Raw genomic sequence first — 18,978 nt, 5'->3', positions numbered from 1 at the left:
CAAGCCACCCCTGGCTGCTCAAAAGCCACCCCTGGATCCTTTACATATATCCCACCTTATTAAAAGCACCATCAGCCCTTAAAAAAATTCCTCAGCGGCTTAAAAGCAACACCCACCTCCTTCAGAGCTACCCCTTATTTCTATAAAAAATATTCTAGATTGAAGCAACCCTGACCCCTTAAAAAACGTCCCCGGCTACTTCATAGCTAACCCCTGTGTTCCATTCAAAATTTCCGCTCCTACAACCCCTGGCTACTTTAAAGCATCCCCTGGCTCCTAAAAAGCAACCCCTAGTTCCTAGTTCCATAAAGAGATGCAGATATTTTTAGTAAACCCTTTTGCCCTTAAAAAACATCCCCAGCTGCTTCATAGCTAACCCCAGTATTCCTTTCCAAATTTTAGCTTAATCAAAAACAACCCCTGGCTGCTTAAAAGCAACCCCCAGTTTCATGAAAAAAATGCTGATATTTTTAAGCAACCCCCAGCCCTCAAAAACGCCCCCAGCTGCTTCATAGCAACCCCATTACCCCATTCTGAATTTCAGATCATTCAAAACAACCCCTGCCTACTTAAAAGAAACTCCCAGTTCCACAATTAATTCAGTTGTCCTTTGATGACAGGCTGCAACACCTCAGCGGCCTTGCGTCCAGCCTTATTGGTCCATCCTCTGCCCATCCTTTTGATCAACGAATGCTCGTGTATTACAATCAGCAAGCTCTCACTGGTCTCTCGAGTGTCTGAAAATTTTGAATAAAATTAATGTTTATTCCATAAATTAAAATTGTATTTTCTTGATTTGCCACGTTTTATTTTCCCCCAAAAAAAATTCGCTGCCAACCCACGCTGTTGAGCGCTGGGAGATCACAAACTCGTGGTTCATGTGGTTTCGTAAATTTACACGTCGTACAGAAGGATGAACATTATGATTAAATAATGTTTACGGTTCGTATTAATAACTCACGTTTCCACGCTCTCGAGGAGAATTTCGCTTCAAACACTGTGCTGCATGGTCTGGTTCCAGCAGATTTCGGCGGCTGCTGTATATTTACGCAATTTATTCGTGGAAATGTCGTTCAAAATATGTATGGCTGTTTTATTTACCTTTTCCTCTCTTTTCATCACGGTTCCACGGTCCCAAATTACCTCAAATTCAGGCGTTTTACGACCCCGGTCGCTGATTGATCGCGTCAGCTGTCAACTGAAGAAAAGTTGCAGGCTTTGAAAGAGATGCCTTCACCCACCAACGTCGAGGAACTGCGTTCGTGGCTGGGGTATTATAACTATTATGAGCGGTTTGTGAGTGGAAAAGCTGCAATTTTGGCTCCTGTTTACAGATTGCTGAGAAAAGGAGTCAAGTTCGAGTGGACTGCGGAATGTGAGAGCGCCATTCGAAGCGTGAACAAGAAGCTTGCCTTAACCTACTTTGACCCAAGAAGGCCTATTAGGCTAGCATGTGACGCCAGTCGTTGAGGCTTAGGGGCTGTGCTGAGTCACCTGGATGAAAAGGGTCAAGAGGTGCCTGTAATATTTATTTCAAGGTCATTGATAAGCAGTGAAAATAATTATTCACAAATTGAGTTGGAAGCCCTGGCTATTGTTTGGAGTGTAAAGAAACTGAAACAGTACTTGTGGGGATACAAGTTTGAGCTGTTGACTGATCATAAGCCCCTTGTAGGATTTTTTGGAAAAGGAAAGCCATCAATTAGAGAAGACTTGCCATCAAAACTGAAAAGGTATTGCCTGATCCTGAGGGATTATGATTTTGAAATTCGACACTGCCCTGGAAAGAAAAATGCCAATGCTGACTGTTTATCTAGAATGCCACTGCCCAACTTGGAGAACGAGTAGGAGGAGGAGGAAGAAGAGAAAGGGAAGATTGCATTTTTGCAAGTCTTGGAACAAACCTCCTGTAATCAGTTGCCAAAGTTGACTGAGCTGACGAGAGAAACACAGTCTGATGTCACCCTGTCAACAGTGAAGAACAAATTACTCCAAGGTAGCCCTCCGAATTGTTTGTCTGCCGAATTTCAAGAATACACAAAAAGGTGGCAGAATTTGAAGGTCACTAATGGTGATATTACCGTCCTAGGTCGGGCAGTGGTCCCTGCTTCACTGAGAGCCAGAATCCTACAACTACTGCATTTGAACCATTTTGGAATCAACAAGATGAAAAGCTTGGCTCGGTCGTATTTCTGGTGGCCACACATTGACGAGCAAATTGAGAATGCTGTGAAATCCTGCCTGCCATGCTCGTTGATCAATCAGTCACCAAACAAGGCACCGATCATCCCCTGGAGCATTCCACGTCGACCCTGGGGCCGAGTTCATTTGGACTTCTTTGAGGAGAACAGAGGGGCTGCCTTCATTATTGCTGCTGACGCCCTGTCCAATTGGATTGATGCTGAAAGGGTGAAAAACATGGATGCCCCAACTGTTATTAAATTTGTCAAAAAGCTATTTAGAGTTCAAGGAGTGTGTGACGTCATTGCATGTGACAATGGACCTGGATTCAGAGCCAAGAAATTTGAGGATTTTTGTGAGCGCAATGGAGTTGAGTTAGTTTTCTCTCCACCATATAGTCCTCAGACAAATGGTCAAGCAGAGAAAGCGGTCCAGACAATCAGAACTTCCTGAAGAAAGTCCCTGAGCCAGAATGGGAAGATAGACTGGATAGTTTCCTGCTCGGTCACAACTCCACGCCCAGCGAGAAGTATGGAGTGTCCCCTGCTGAGTTCAATCTGGGCCGAAAACCTCTCACTCTCCTGGACAAACTCCGTCCTGATGCTGCTGCCCTGCAACGAGAGTCAAACAGAGATAGAAAGATGATCGAGGCTTTGCAGGCAAAACCTCTCATACCACCAGTTGTAATTAGGAGCTACAGAAACCCAAAACAGAAATTGGAGCCGGGTATTGTTCGTCAAGAGTTAGGGCCAAGACGAGTTTTGGTTGACACAGCCATGGGTTTGGCTGAAAGACATACTGATCAGGTGAAAAGGATTGTCAACAACAACCCTCCTGGCTCACTTGTTCTAGACCCAGGACCAGATCCACCTGATGAGATCCCAGAGGACCAGCCACCAGCAGAGGAACCTCCTGTGGTGCTTGAACCAGAACCACCGCAGCCCTTGCCTCCGGAGTCGCCTCCGAAGCCGCCTCTGAGCTCTTTGAGGTCGCCTCTGAGGCCCTTGCCAGTCTTGAAAGCACAGTCTCCAGATCCACCAGTGTCAGTGACACCAAGTCGTCCAAGACGAGAACAAAAATTGCCAGCTTATCTGAAGGACTTTGTCATGACCAAGAAGAAGTGAATTTTCAGTTTAGATTTGTCTAAAGAATAATTTGTTTAAGGATAGGAACAATTTGTAATTGAATTGAGAAATTTAAATTAGTACTTTTGACTAAACACCTTTTACGTGGAATTACGTTCCGAGACGCGAGATACTGAGACAAAAACCAGTAGAAAATTCCTGTTGTGATAATAAACAATTTTAATTGAGGGCGAAAATTTCCCAAAATTAAAACTCTTTAAAACCACCCCAATCTGTCCGTATTGTTTTGTGCTGGACAGCTGTTTCGGCTATTGAAGCCTCATCAGCAGCACTTTGCCTAGCAAATCAAATTCCACCCGCAGCGAGCTGCGAGAAGATGTTGCTTTGCTCGGCGCACAAATATGACTGCTGGCTGCTTCTTAGCAACCTGCAGAGAACGAAAAAGAGAGAGCTCCGTTCTGAGTGGTTTCTTTGGGTTTTTAATTCTCAAAAAAGAATTGAGAAATATTCAATTCAGTAAAATCATATTTTTTTTTTTGAGTGGTGAGTTAATTACTTGAGGCTGAGGTGTCATGTTGGTAATTAATTTTGTGCGGTTGGCACTTTGGGTTTGGACGTAATAAAAATTTTCAATTTGGTATCAGCGCTCAAATCGAGCGGGTGTTACTTTTTCAAGTCCCAGAATAAAAGGGCCAAAGTGGGACCCTTAGGTGTCGGCAGTCGAAGGGCGACCTTGCCGAAAGTGACGAAGTGAAAACTGCTGACTCGGGGAGTCGCAGACGTGACATATTTCAACTCTAAATTATGACCCTATTGTTGTATTTATTCAAAATAATTTTGTTTTGCCACAACTCCTAATAAAATATAAAAAAATATCTCAGATTTAAATTCCAAATAGTTAAATAGTGACTACTCACGATCAACATGGCATTTCCCAAGTTTATGAGCATCTTCACCGTGACAAAGTGTGTACAAATTGCGACCAGTCAGTTCTTCACTCGTGTAGTCTAAAATCTCAGAAACCCTTCAAGCACAAAAGTTATTCACACAATTTTTATTTCAAGCCCCATCACTAGCTAAAATTACTTACTTTGGCTCACAATGTGCGATTCTGAAGTCGAAATTGATTCTGGTGACGAACATGTCGGCTTCAAGTCTGATTTCGTGCACGCTCGGAGGCGGCAATGCGATGGCCAAAGCTGCCATGCCCAGGATGGTCTGCGGCGGAGGCGGCACGGCGTTCCGTCGGAGGTGGGTCATGTTGTACTGCCCCCGAAGTCGGCACAAAACCAAAACCACCTGCACGAGAAAATCACGAAAGCCGGATAAAATATACAATTGTGGCAATTATATATTGATTTATAAATAAATGATTTATTATTTGTAAAAATTGTTACAAAAAATTGACAGAAAGAAAAAAAATTTATCAGAGGCCAAGACGAAGCCGTTTTTTGAGCTCCAATCTTATAACTATGTAGCGGCAAGCGGTATTACCGCTGCCACTACAATTAAACAAACCTCTTTGAACACCTTGCACTGCGACCTGCCGCGCCGCCAATCAGAGCGCAGCAGCCAAAGAGCTTCCTTGCAGCTCAACCTGCCGCGCCGCCAGTCAGAGCGCAGCAGGCAGCAAACTCCTTGCAAGCGCAACCTGAGCGCCCCACCCAACCACGTGTATTCTCGCACCAACACACTGAGTTAGCGTGCAACACATCACTCGCGAGCAAAAACCCTCGCCTGAACCCCACTTATCCCAACAAAAAATTACAGCTACACGACAGCTAGCTATTGCTGCAAAATTTGGCTGCAAACTAGCTGTCGTAGCTGCGTCTAGCTTCACTTAGCGGCTACTTAGCTGCAGACTGCAGTTAAGCTGCCATTGCTGCAAAATATTTTCAGAGCTGCTAGGCTAGCTTTTTTTTAGCTTTTCTAGCTGCCCAAGCTTAAGTAGCTGCCCTAGCTGTGCAGCAAAGGTCTTGCTGCTAAAGCTTCGTTCTAGCTGCCCGTCAATTTGGCGAAGCTAGAAGACAGCTAATGTAGCTGCAGTTGCTGCGACCTAGCTGCTGGTTAGCTGTGGTTGCTGCGACCTAGCTGCCGGGTAGCTGTGGTTGCTGTGACCTAGCTGCGGTTGCTGCCATCTAGCTGTGGTTGCTGCGACCTAGCTGTGGTTGCTGCGACCTAGCTGCGGTTGCTGCGACCTAGCTGCTGGTGAGCTGTGGTTGCTGCAATCTAGCTGCTGGGTAGCTGCGGTTGCTGCGACCTAGCTGCCAGTTTGCTGTGGTTGCTGTGACCTAGCTGCGGTTGCTTTGATCTAGCTGCCGTTGCTGCGACCTAGCTGCCAAACAGCTGCGGTTGCTGCGACCTAGCTGCCGGGTAGCTGCGGTTGCTGCGACCAGATTCAGATAATATTTATTCCGTATAGATCAACATATGTACAGAAATAATGGGAAATAATAATTTTCCAGGCCATACCAGTCTTATTAGAGGCTTTTAACATTTTCTGGTCATTGTGAGTTCGGACTGCATCATTTATGAGAAAGCCAACGTACTTTTGTTTACTTTTATATTTGAATTTAAGACTTCTTAATCTGTCACAGTTAGGATCATTCCTTTTCAGTGTAGATATTTGGGCACCCAAGAGCCTTAATTCTTCCTTTTGCTTACGAAGAAACTCAGAATCGGCATTATTTTTCCTATTTACTCTAATTAATATTTTCTCCTTTGGGAAACTCATTTCAAAGTACATAGTAAGCTTATCCATGAATTTACAGCACATATCATCAATATCATCACTTTCATAAACTTCGGTCCAACCTTCTGTACTTAAGAGGTGGGAAAATTCAGTCCAGTTACTATCAGAGAATCTCCTGATAATTTTGTAATAATCTCTATCGAGTTCAATTGGAATTTGAAAATTAACAGACACCATTCTATGGTCGCTAAAAAATACATCACTGACAAAAGAAGTATGCGAGCACTTTAAGGAACTAAATACATGATCAATCAAAGTTGCTGATGTGCTTGTAACCCGGGTAGCTTCGATTCCATTTACCAGTGACATTTCATAGCCATCCATTAAGTTCAGTAATTTCATTTTATCAGCATTGTCAACATTCAAATCACCAACTAGTAACATTTCTTTCTCTGGACTTATAAACTTCTCAATAAGATTTTCCAAATTTTCAATGAAGAACTCAATATCTCTGTTTTCAGGATTACTCGGTCGGTGTACCGTCAAAAGCGTAATAATTCGATTTGCAACCTTCAATTCAACTCCACAAGTTTCGAACCTTAATTCAATAGAAGTTGGAAATAGTTTCTTGCAATTAAATTTGAGGCCTTTTTTGACTAAAATTAGCACTCCCCCTCTTTCTCTTATCTTACGGCCAAAGAAAGTAACAGTTTATGCTAAAATGTTTTTCCACCTCTTAAGTACAGAAAGTTGGACCGAAGTTTATGAAAGTGATGATATTGATGATATGTGCTTTAAATTCATGGATAAGCTTACTATGTACTTTGAAATGAGTTTCCCAAAGGAGAAAATATTAATTAGAGTAAACAGGAAAAATAATGCCGATTCTGAGTTTCTTCGTAAGCAAAAGGAAGAATTAAGGCTCAGTTTCAAAAATTTGAGAATTTCGTTCAATAAATCTCTGACTTCACCCTGTGCTGCAAGAAGCTGGGCGAGCTCGCTCTCTTGAGAAACAGCCAGTCCCTGCGAGGCAGACCTGATACAATTCTTGGCGTCCATCTTCACTGACCTTTAGAAAATCTTGATTGCTTCCAAAAATATCGGGCCACAGAAAAGTCACACTATTCAGGCAGTCACGAGATAATGTCCAAATTGTGCACCAAAATTGCAGGAAAGCAGCGAAACGTTCGCTACTTTTTTCTGCCGCGCGAGCGGTGTGCCGGCACGTCCACTCGCTGCGGCTGCTCAACTCCAACTCTTTTATTAAGAAACTGACTGACCAGACCCAGGAGGCTATTGACGACAATTCCGAGAGAGCTGCCGGTTAGCTGCGGTTGCTCTTTTCTAGCTGCCTGCCAGCTGCGGTTGCTCCATTCTAGCTGCCAGTCTATTTTATTAAGTTTTTTTAGCATTGATTCTATAAAAGGAACGAAAAAAAGAAAGCATATAATGATCAGTACTATATCAATACTAGATATTTTTCGATGTTTTATTATTTATGCTTAATTTATATGTTTTGTATTTCGTTAACACCCTTTTATATGTATTTTATAAATATATTCACTTTCGTGCTACTGTTCTTTCATATTCAAATTTGGTTAAGAATTTAGAACGGGGCAACTTGATGAAACAATTAGTTATTCTTATTTTTTCCTCATATCATAATTTTTTTCTATAAAAAAAACTTGTCATATGGGGGATAAGAGGAACCACACAAAGAGTTAAGTAATTTTAATATTAACTTGATTTGAAATAAAAATATTTAGCTCTGATAATAAAAAGAAATAAACTTGAAAATAGGCAATATAGAAACTTATTAAGAATTAAAGTCCTTTAAATTTCTTAAATTTAACATTACCTTCTTTGATAAATCTTGATATAAAAGTGATACTATATTTAGAAACTTCATGGTAGCAAAAGCACAGCAGATCGAAGCAAGCGCAGCTACTTGGCAGCTAGAACGAAGCGAGCGCAGCTACTCGGAAGCTAGAACAAAGCAAGCGCAGCTACTCGGCAGCTAGAACGAAGCAAGCGCAGCTACTCGGCAGCTAGATCGAAGCAAGCGCAGCTACTCGGCAGCTAGATCGAAGCAAGCGCAGCTACTCTGAAGCTAGAACGAAGCAAGCGCAGCTACTCGGAAGCTAGAACGAAGCAAGCGCAGCAACTCGGCAGCTAGAACGAAGCAAGCGCAGCTACTCGGCAGCTAGAACTCGGAAGCTAGAACGAAGCAAGCGCAGCTACTTGGCAGCTAAATAGAAGCAAAGGCACCAACTCGGCAGCTAGTCGGAAGCTAGCTAAATGCATGCGCATTTTCTCTGAAGCTAAATTGCAGCAACCAGTAGCTGCGTTTTAAGAAAATTCAGCTGCCCCCTGCCTCCCTCAATAATATTTTGCTAAAATGATTTCGATAATTACCAAAAAAATAGGTCACATTATTGAATTCCCTTAAATGTCTAAATTAGATAACGAACAAATAATAAAAAGTAACGACTTTTTTAACAGTTTCAGATTCAGATTCAGATTCAGATAATATTTATTCCGTATAGATCAACATATGTACAGAAATAATCTTTGGAATAGGTCACTGTAATACAGCTATATCTCAATATAACTATAATACAGCTTACTAAATTTAAAATACATTTAAAATACAGTTCACACAATTTTACACAAAAAATATTCATGCACGTCATAGAACATTTTGTCGTAGAATATTAATTCCAATTCCTTCTTAAACACTTGATAACTATCAATGCTTTTGATTCTATCGGGAAGATGATTGAAAATTCTAGGGATCATGATGTGAGGGGACTGCGCAGTCAGCAACAGTCTGTTTGGTTTGACAAATAAGTCTTGCTCCGCTATAGGTTTATTTCGAGTACTGCGATTCTGGTGCACCTTGCTTTCAGAATTTTTGAGGAACAATTCTGGATACTTTTTGTAAAATTTAACACATTCAAAGGCGTACACAGAGAAAGCTGGCAGGATCTGAAATTCTTCAAAAAGTGGTCGGCAAGACTCGACAGGTGTCAATGCCTTCCAGTATCTTTTACCTGCCATCGCACGGATAACTCTCTTTTGAGCAATGAAAACCTTTTCCAACATAGGCAACCCACCCCAAATTACAATTGAGTATAGTAAGTGACTTTGAACATGGGCGAAATATACATCTCTTAGCAATTTAGTCTGAATGCGCTGCCTTAATTTAACAAAAAGGTACGTGGTACTTCTCAGTTTCGCTACAACCTGATCGCATTGGGTGCTCCAGTTCATTGTATCAGAGAGCATTACACCAAGTATTTTTGCTTGATTTACCACTTCAATTTCAGCGTCGTTAATTCTGATTACAGGCGGTTCCAATTTACTAGTTTGAGCAGTATGCATTTGCAGCACCTGAGTTTTCTTTTCGTTCAATCTTAAGCGGTTATTACTGAAAATCAATCATTTTGTCATTAGCCACAGCAGTTTTTTCGTTCAAGGCTTTGTAGTTTCTAGCCTTTACAATAAAAGATGAATCATCTGCGAACAAGATAAGAGCGGCGACAATGATTTTTAAGGGCATATCATTACCGTAGGAGGAATAGCCAAAAGGGCCCAATACTGTTCCTTGTGGTACGCCAATCGAAACATTTTCCATTGTTGACTCAAATAATTTTTGCTCGCCATTTTCACCCACACCAAAAAGTTGAACAAGTTGTTTTCTATCAGTAAGAAAGGACTTTAACCAAAGGAGGGATACATCATCAATTCCAAATTTTTTCAGTTTTGCAAGCAGTATTTCGGGAACGACACACCCAAAGGCATTAGAAAAGTCATACAGAATCACATTGATTTTTTCTCTATTTTCCAACGAATCGTAGATTTCGGACACTAACTTAAAAAGTGCAGTCACTGTGCTCCTGCCTTTTCGAAAACCGTGCTGCTCGTCCGCAAGGAGATTGTTTTCAGCGAAATAGCTTTCAATTCTATTTAGGAAACATTTCTCAAATACTTTTGCTACAGAAGATGTTAAGGCTATTGGGCGATAACTACTAGCATCGGATTTCTCACCCTTCTTTTTGTACAATGGCTTGATTACAGTTAATTTTAGCACTTCCGGGAATTTACCAGTGCGAAACGACTCATTCACCATAAATGCCACAGGGGAACACTATATAACCAGAAATCTTTTTTAACGTATCCATAGATAATCCATCCCAGCTAGATGTTTGAAGAACAATAATTTGTAAGTAATTAACTAGAATTAAAATTATTTATATATTGTGACGCTACTATTTGCCACCTAGTTACGCTACACACGAGTGCATGCACATCATATCTTATATTTAACATGCAACGGAAAGAGGTAAGCAATAAAATAATAAATAATAAAAATTCAGGAATTACATGCTTCAAATGCCTGGCAATTAATAAATATTGCTCGAGTCCTCCTAGCCGCGATCTAGCTGCTGGAGATTTTTCTAGCTGTGTGATCATGGCATAAGCTTCAGAGCCAAAAAGGCCTAGTATAGTAAAATTAAAAAATAAAATCCAAAAACTACTTTCTTTGACCGGCAGCTACATTGAAGCTAGTGCAGCTGAATGACAGCTAGATTACAGCAACCGCAGCTATCCGGCAGCTACATCGCAGCAACCGCAGCTACCCAGCAGCTAGATCGCAGCAACCGAAGCAACCCGGCAGCTAGATCGCAGCAACCGCTGCAAGCCGGCAGCTAGATCGCAGCAACCGCAGCAAGCCGGCAGCTAGATCCCAGCCACCGCAGCTAGCCGGCAGCTAGTTCCCAGCAACCGCAGCTAGCCGGCAGCTAGATCGAAGCAACCGCAGCTATCTGGCAGCTAGATCGCAGCAACCACAGCTAGGTCGCAGCAACGGCAGCTAGCCGGCAGCTAGGTCGCAGCAACGGCAGCTAGCCGGCAGCTAGGTCGCAGCAACGGCAGCTAGCCGGCAGCTAGGTCGCAGCAACGGCAGCTAGCCGGCAGCTAGGTCGCAGCAACGGCAGCTAGCCGGCAGCTAGATCGCAGCAACCGCAGCTAGGTCGCAGCAACGGCAGCTAGGTCGCAGCAACGGCAGCTAGCCGGCAGCTAGGTCGCAGCAACGGCAGCTAGCCGGCAGCTAGGTCGCAGCAACGGCAGCTAGCCGGCAGCTAGGTCGTAGCAACGGCAGCTAGCCGGCAGCTAGGTCGCAGCAACCGCAGCTAGCCGGCAGCTAGGTCGCATCAATCGCAGCTAACCGGCAGCTACAATGGAGCGACCGTAGCTAACCCGCAGCTAGTTTGCAGCAACCGCAGCTAACCAGAAGCTAGAGTGGTGCGACCACAGCTACATTGCAGCAACAGCAGCTGCCATGGAAGCTAGTTTGAAACGAAAATTGCAGCTAGGTTAGCTGTAAAGTGTTCCAAATCAGCACTAAAATGCAGCTTACTCATTTTCATTTCTATTTCTAGCTGTAATTTTTTGTTGGGTATGGGGTAAGAACATTTCTGTGCAATTTCCCTCGACGGCAAAATTACCCGCCCAGTGAATAAGTGCATAATCACCGGCCCCGCCAGTGAATTTTAACCCCAAACAACGAACATAAAAACTATGCGTCGGCCGCGCAGGCGCCGCCATTGAAATAAACATTACTAAATAACCTTTTGTACTGATTTTATTATGTTTTTACAGTTCAAATATCAACACATCCTGAATGTACAACATCTGCTTACCACAATATACGAAGTAAAAGAATCTTCTGGAGTTTAATTTAATTATTATTCGCCCTTTGTGTTGGCCAACCGTACAAAATGGTGACCCCGCCTACTTGATGACGACACGAGCCACAGCTGCCGAGCTCAATTCAATTCAATTCAATTTTATTGTTGTTCTGTTAGACAAGAATATTAACAGTAGTCTTTAGAACATGTCAGGTCTAAAATTAAAATTTAGAGAAAAAAAACCCGTTGCTTAGGCAAAGGGAAAAAACTATAGGATTATAGCGCGTGAAATTTCACTTGTCAAAACTGCACAGTAAGTATTCGTGTATGTCATAGAAGTTGTGTTCACTTAGCACTTGTTTCAGTTTCAGGGTGAATGTCTTTTGATCTTCAATTTCTTTTAACTCAGCAGGCAAGTGGTTGTAAATTCGAGCGATCATGACCGCCGGATTTTGCGCTGTCAAGCTTAGTGTCACTGGGGGTATGTGAAGGTCTTCTTCGTTCACTGGCTTGTTTCTCGTATTGTAGACGTGAACTTCCTCTGCCTCATTGTTTCTGGCAAATTTATCAGGGTATTTCTTTACAAACTTCGCGCACTCCAATATGTACAAAGAAAACGCTGGGAGGATGTCAAAGTCTTTGAATAGTTGTCTGCATGACTCAAGTGGATCGGGTCCTTTCCAGTACCGTTTCCCAGCCATAGCCCGCAGCACCCGTTTTTGCGCGATAGCGACAAGATTAAAGTATGGGGAGGCACCGTAGATAATAATCGAGTACAAGATATGGCTTTGCACGTATGCAAAGTATACCTGTCTGAGACTACTCTTAGGCACTCTCTTGCCCATTTTCACAAACAAGTATGTTGCACTTCTCAGTTTCCCACTCGCATATTCGCACTGTGCGCGCCAGCTCATTGTGTCAGTGAATATTACACCCAGAACCTTGCTCTCACTCGCCACTTCGACTGCCGTGTTGTTAAGTTGAACAGAAGGTTTTTCCAACTTCTTTGTTTGAGCGGTGTGAATTTGCATGACCTTCGTCTTTGAGGCATTTAGTCTCAGACGGTTGTTCTCGGCGAAGGTCTCCACACTTTTGTTAACTTGCGAGGTTTTCTCGTTAGCTTCGGTGTATGTATTACCCCTTGCGAGGCTCGTCAAATCGTCGGCAAAGACATAGAGGGTGGCAGCTACGCTTTCCAACGAAAAGTCGTTTTCATAGGCCGTGTAACTAAATGGTCCTAGCGACGTTCCTTGCGGTACTCCAATGGAGGAGTCCAACGTTGCAGATGTTACGTTCGTTATGGTCTGGTTTTCGTCAAGGTGCCTAAGTTGAACCACTTGTTTCCGACCCGTGAGGAATGATTTCATCCAAGAGAGTGATTTTTCATCGAGTCCATAGCATCTCAGTTTCCCGATCAGGATTTCGGGCACAACGCAGCCAAACGCATTCGAGAAATCGTATAGGATCATGTTCACTTTCTCTCGTTTCTCGATAGACGAGTGCAAGTCCGTGACTAGGTCATAGAGTGCTGTTACCGTGCTTTTGCCTTTTCTGAAGCCGTGCTGGAAGCCTTGAATTAGTTGATTGTCTGAAAAGTAGGCGTCAATTCTATTTAGGTAGCATTTCTCAAATATTTTTGCAACCGTTGACGTGAGAGCGATTGGTCTGTAGTTTGCTGCGTCGTTTTCCTCGCCCTTCTTCTTGTAGATAGGTACAATGGTCGCCAGTTTTAAATTTTCAGGAAATTTCCCCTCCACGAAGGAACAGTTTATTAAATCCGAAAGTGGCGTTGCAATGTAAGCGGAAATTTGTTTGATGACGCTCATGGATATTCCGTCCCAGCCAGCTGATTTTTTTGCAGGAAAGGCGCCAATGACTCTCCGAATCTCGTCTGGTGTTGTCAATTGATCAAGTGAAAATATCGTCTCCACTAGTGGGACGTCTTCAATGGCGAGTTGTAATTCTTGTTCACTCATTTCGGGAAGTGGCTCGATAAATTTAGTGTTCAGGAAGTCAGCAATTTTCTGCAAATCTTTTTCTTCTTGCCCGTCTATGCAGATTTCTGAAATAGTGGTGGATGTAATTTCATTGCCAACGTTCTCCTTGATGATTTTCCAAGCCGCTGAGACTTTATTATTTGAACTCCTGAGCTTTGCTTCATTGTTTTTCCTGATCTCATCGTTAATTAGGAAGCCGACGTAGCTTTTGAGGCTCGCCACCTGCTGCTCCAGGTCCTTGATCTTGTCTGCTTCTGATTGATTGGTGATTGTATTTGCTCTTGCTTTCTTTCGTAGTTCTTGTAGCTGTTCACTCATTTCTCGCAGCCTGATTTTGTTGTTTATTGTAAAGTCAGAGAGATGTATTTTCCCGGCTTGGTTTGCTTTGCGGATATTTTTTCTCAAAGGGAAGCTCGCATAAAAATATTTTTTCAGTTTTTCCATGAACAAATGGCTCTTTGTGTCAGCTGAAGTAGCGGCGAAGATGTCCTGCCAGCTCTCGTGACTTAATTTTTCCTTGAAATTTAGCCAATTTTCATCATTATAGCTTCTTGAGAAGACGAACCAGTCCTTCATTTCTTCTACTCGAACCTCAAACTCGATGTGCACTGCGTTGTGGTCGGAGAAATTGACTTCTTTGACTTCAAATCTAGCATCACACTGAAGGGAGGTGAATGCGTGGTCAATGAGTGTGCTGCTGTGAGCAGTCTCTCGTGTTGGGGCATTTTTATTAATGAGGTGCATCTCGTAACCTTTCATTATGCTATTTAGTTTCCGGCTTTCGGCGGAGTCCTGGAGCAGGTTAATATTTAGATCCCCCAGAACAATCATCTCCTTATCTGGTGCCAGATTTTGCTCAACAAGACTCTCCAGGTTGTCGAAGAAAGACTCCATAGTGCCGTGATTGGGTGGTCGGTAGACAGTAAGCACCGTCAACGTTGTTTTTTTAATTTTAATTTCACACCCTGCCGTCTCAAATTCATTTTCGATAGAAGAAGTTGGAATCTTCTTGTAGCTAAAATTAGCATTTGTTGAGACGAGAAGAACAGCACCTCCTCCGTATGATTTTTTATCTTTTTTCTCTTTCCTGCCAAAAAATGAAATTGTTTTGTAGCCTTTTATACTGAAGTAATCGCCCCGACACCACCAGTGCTCGTTGAGAGCGATGATGTGTGGTTTTTTGTTGAGGCTGTGGACATGTTCTTCGAAAGATGCAAATTTTTCGGCTTTGAGCAAACCCTGTACGTTTAATAGCATTATTCTCAAATTTTTGTGGGTTTTGGCGGAATTTGTAATTGTCACTTCTTCTTGGTCATCTTTCTGGTCATCTCGTTTTTTGATTTGATAGCCACCGCACTTGCTTTACGCAGTTTCTGTGACGTTGGAGAGCTTGGGCACGACGATGATGATGATGCCGAGTAGCTTCTTGTCACCCTTGTGCTCTCTGGATTTTTTTTCTTAACGTCGGGTTTCTTAAAGAGCGACTTGACTATTGCTTTGAGCGGAGAGTGACGAGTCTTCGGCGTTACATCTTGCTCATTGTCGCTCTCAAAGCTTTGGTATTGGCACACATATTCCTGAGTTTGGCCGCGACTTGTGTCTTGCGCCGCGCTTTGGGAATTTGTTGGAGGCGCTGCTGTCGAAGCCATTGCAGGACCAGTTTCTGACTGCGGCTTATTATGCACCGTGTCAGTTTCTTTAGGTGCTTCCGCGACTTCCGCGTCTGTCTTTCGTGGTAGTGGTTGTGGTGGTCGTGTCACTTCTTCTGATTTGCGTCGTGGTGGTAGTGGAGGTGCCTTGCCTTTGCTGCACGTGGCTGCGGACTTCGGCCCAGGCTTTTCTGGTGTCATTTGGCTACTCTGTGATTTATCATCAACTCTCCCCTGTATGTCTCTGTCATTTTTATCTTGCGCCGTGCTTTGAGCAGAGCTTGGAGGCGCTATTGCTGGGCTGGTTTTAGATTTCGCGCCAGTCGCGTTGTCTGAAACATTTATTGGTTTTAGGGAGTGGAAGACAAGAGTAACATCAGTGTCATGAAATATTTCTTTAATTTTAGTCACTGTGTATTTCCAATGCAGTCTGTACACCTCGGGTCGAATCAGAGCAATTCTTTTGATTTTCCTTTCTACCATCTTGTCCCTGATTGATACCAGGGAAATCTGCAGGTTCTGCAGGTAAGAATGAATTCCAAAGTGCGGTATATCTTTGCTCCTTTTTCTGCATACGGCGTGCCAAATCTCTCTGCTGCCGCCCTCTATCGACTGCACAAGAATGCTGCCAATTTGTGGCGGGCTCTCATTGCTTGCCTCGGGTGCTCCATATTTCTTTGCGAGAGCACGTTGTGCTGGCTCCACGCGCATCAAGTTAGCTCCCGTCATGACGAGGATGACGTCCTCATTTGTGTCTGCAATGTTATTTGTGATAAATTCAAATTTGACCTTTCCGTCGTATTTATTATTGGCGGGCGTTTCAATTATTTTTTCATACTCGTCCACGGCTGCTTTGTCTTTCGTGCCTCTCTTACTGCGATTATGCACTCGCTCGCTGCTGCCTGTTTGTGCAGAATCAGCACCACTGCGCTCCGCTTGCGGTGGCCTACTCCCGGCTGCCGCGGTCTCTGCTGCGTTGTCTTTTAATTTCTGCTTTGGTGCTTGTGCATTTGAATTGCCTATGACTTTTGCATAACTGTTTTTAGAAGTGGCAATGTCGCCCACCTTGTTTTGCATACGCGGCTGCTGTTTTTTACCAAAAGATGCATTTTTTGGTGGCTGTGTGTGGCTCGGTCCAGAGGCCTGTTGGTCCCTGATGGCCTTCAGCAGTGCAATGACTTCTGGGTAGAAATCTGGTGGCGGTAGGTGGTTTTTTAGCGCATCCAGGCGAATTCCCAAGCGCTCGACGTCTGCTTGCAGCTCCGTTACGGTGTTTTCGAGGCTCATTCTTCCCGTCAAGATTGTGCGTTTACAGGTAGGCAAGGGGACGAACCGCCCAGGGTACTTTAAGGGGGCAGCTCATCTGAGTCCCTTGGCAAACCTGTTCTCCGAAAAACTCGGAGTTACGGGAGAAAAGAGTAAATATCTGAGGAACAGATTTTACTTCGTGTTTCGCCTTACCTGCTGACTCAGCTCATCACGTGACTTGCTGCGATTGATGGAATCAACCACAACATCATCCACCGCACACACACCGACTGCATCCACGTCCGACGCAGACACACCGCCGACCACAGAGCAAGAAGAAACACACCTGCTAACCGGTGAGATCGTTCAAATTACGCCCACCGCAAAGCCAACCGCCAAAATGTCTGACTCTATGGACCTTTTCAAAAATCCTCAAATAGCCTTTAAGCTTCTTGAGAGGAAGTTAGTTAAAGATAACGTCACCTCAGAGTCGGACAAATATTATGTTCTGTGTGAGATTCTCAACCAAGGAGAGCTCACACCCTCAGTAGCCAAGCTCATTTTGAATGAGCCGAATGAAAATCCCTACAACACTCTCAGAGATGAATATTTTAGATCTGGCCACCCAGATGATTACCAGGCTGTTCGCCTAGCCTTGCAAAAACAAAGCAGAAATGACATGAAACCGTCCGATTTTTATGACCAACTATTTGCCCTCGCTGAATTAGATGGCAAATACAAAGAAAATGACATTGTTATCGGCGACGTAGAGCAGGCCTGGATAAAATCATTGCCATGGGCAACTACCGTTGTGGCGATCCACAAGACGCAAGGCTTGAACGCTGCCAAAATTGCTGCGGACGCACTCTACGCCAACGGTAAAGCTAATCCAAATGCCTCACCTTCGGTTTTCACGGCTACTGCTTCCAAGGTTGCCCCATTTGTTCCACAGGTTGCGGAGACCGGCATCAGCGCTGAGCAGGCCAAGATCAACAAAAGTCTGCAAGAGCAAATCTACAACGTGAACTCCAAGTTGGACAAGATCATTAGCAAGCTGGACTCTGGCACCGGAAGCAATCAACGAGGCAGAAGCACCAGCCGCGGCAACAACAACCAACGCAGCGGCAGCACCAGCTGGCAAGAAAAGCGCACAATTGGAACGGATGGCGTTTGCTGGTACCACACAAACTACGCTGTCACACGCTGCTGCGTTACGGGATGCGTGAAAGCAGCTGAATTCAAGGGAGAGTATGTCCTCAAACCGTGGCAGTCAAAAAATGCCGCGGGCAAGAGTCAGTAGCGGCAACTTCCTGCCCATCCACGTCTCGCCGTCTCTTCATTCGCGATCCAGCCACTCAATAATCATTTCTCATCGACACCGGGTCGGACCTCAGCATCCTTCCACGCAATCTGGTGCCTGGCCGCAGAACAGCAACTGACTACTCACTCACTGCGGTCAAAAGCTCCTCCATCACAACATATGGCTTCGCAACTCTGAATGTCTCCCTATAGGCTTAAGTCGAGATTTTCGGTGGACTTTCATAGTGGCAGAAATTGACCAACCTATCATTGGCGCAGACTTTCTTTCTCATCACGACCTCATGGTTGACCTCAGAGCTGCCACGCTTCGCGACAAACTGACGACAATGACTGCAAAAGGCTACTGCCGTTCAGATGAAATTTCCAGTGTAAAAGTCTTGGAAGATCAAAATGAGTATTTCCTACTGCTCAAAGACTTTCCAGGTCTTTTCGAGTCCTCCAAGAAGGGAACCAATCAAGCACAACACGGTGCATCACATTCCTACCACGGATGGACCTCCATTCCGTGACCGCTTCAGACGTTTATCGGCTGAGCGACTCAAGTATGCCAAAGACGTGTATAGCCTCATGCAACAGGCTGGCGAAGCCCAACGAGGAAAAAGTCCCTGGGCCTCCGCTCATCACATGGTAAAGAAAAAAGATGGCACCTGGCGACCTTGTGGCTACTACCGCAGACTCAACGCCAGAACAGTTCCTGACAGCTACCCACTGCGTCACCTACAAGACTGCACGGCAGCGCTACATGGTTGCAAAATCTTTTCCAAACTAGATCTCGCTAGGGCATTTCTTCAAGTTCCAGTTGCTCCTGAATATGTGCACAAAACTGCAGTATCCACTCCTTTTGGTTTGTTTGTTTTCCCATACATGCCTTTTGGTTTGAAGAATGCAACACAGACGTTTCAACGTCTGATGGATGAAATAATGGATGGTCTTCCCTTTGTCTTCTGCTTCATTGACGACTTGCTCATCGCTTCCAAGGACGAGGCAGAGCACAAGCAGCACATGACCATCGTTCTCAAACGCTTAGAAGACGGTCTCAAGCTTAACCTGGAGAAGTGTGTTTTTGGCGCCTCTGAGGTTGACTTCTTTGGCCACAGAATCAGCGCCGAAGGC

At 44.0% G+C, this 18,978-nt stretch overlaps 2 protein-coding genes across 4 annotated transcripts in view; one reads left to right on the top strand and one right to left on the bottom strand.

Annotated features, from left to right (window-relative positions):
* Window positions 1-18,978, bottom strand: part of LOC132204966 (protein trachealess-like) — a 224,560-nt gene that overhangs the window by 52,832 nt on the left and 152,750 nt on the right. For all 3 annotated transcript variants that reach the window (XM_059633764.1, XM_059633763.1, XM_059633765.1), the window contains exons 7-8: window positions 4,357-4,565; window positions 4,184-4,290 (exon numbers count right to left, since the gene is read on the bottom strand). In XM_059633764.1, coding sequence (XP_059489747.1) covers window positions 4,184-4,290; window positions 4,357-4,565 — 316 coding nt within the window. The remainder of the gene's footprint in view (window positions 1-4,183; window positions 4,291-4,356; window positions 4,566-18,978) is intronic.
* Window positions 11,678-17,845, top strand: LOC132204971 (uncharacterized). The gene is made up of 2 exons (XM_059633773.1): window positions 11,678-11,792; window positions 16,775-17,845. Exon 2 carries the CDS (start codon window positions 16,796-16,798, stop codon window positions 17,843-17,845), a length of 1,050 nt encoding a protein of 349 aa, XP_059489756.1. The 5' UTR covers window positions 11,678-11,792; window positions 16,775-16,795.

This window comes from Neocloeon triangulifer, unplaced genomic scaffold (genome assembly GCF_031216515.1).
Source record: "Neocloeon triangulifer isolate White Clay Creek 2 clone unplaced genomic scaffold, ASM3121651v1 ptg000026l, whole genome shotgun sequence".
Classification (NCBI taxonomy): Eukaryota; Metazoa; Arthropoda; class Insecta; order Ephemeroptera; family Baetidae; genus Neocloeon; species Neocloeon triangulifer.
The sequence above is the reverse complement of the archived record's forward strand: the minus strand, read 5'-3'. Positions and strand labels throughout refer to the sequence as shown.

Coding starts and splice junctions, on each gene's coding strand:
- LOC132204971 (XM_059633773.1), top strand. CDS start 16,796: ATGGAATCAACCACAACATCATCCACCGCACACACACCGACTGCATCC.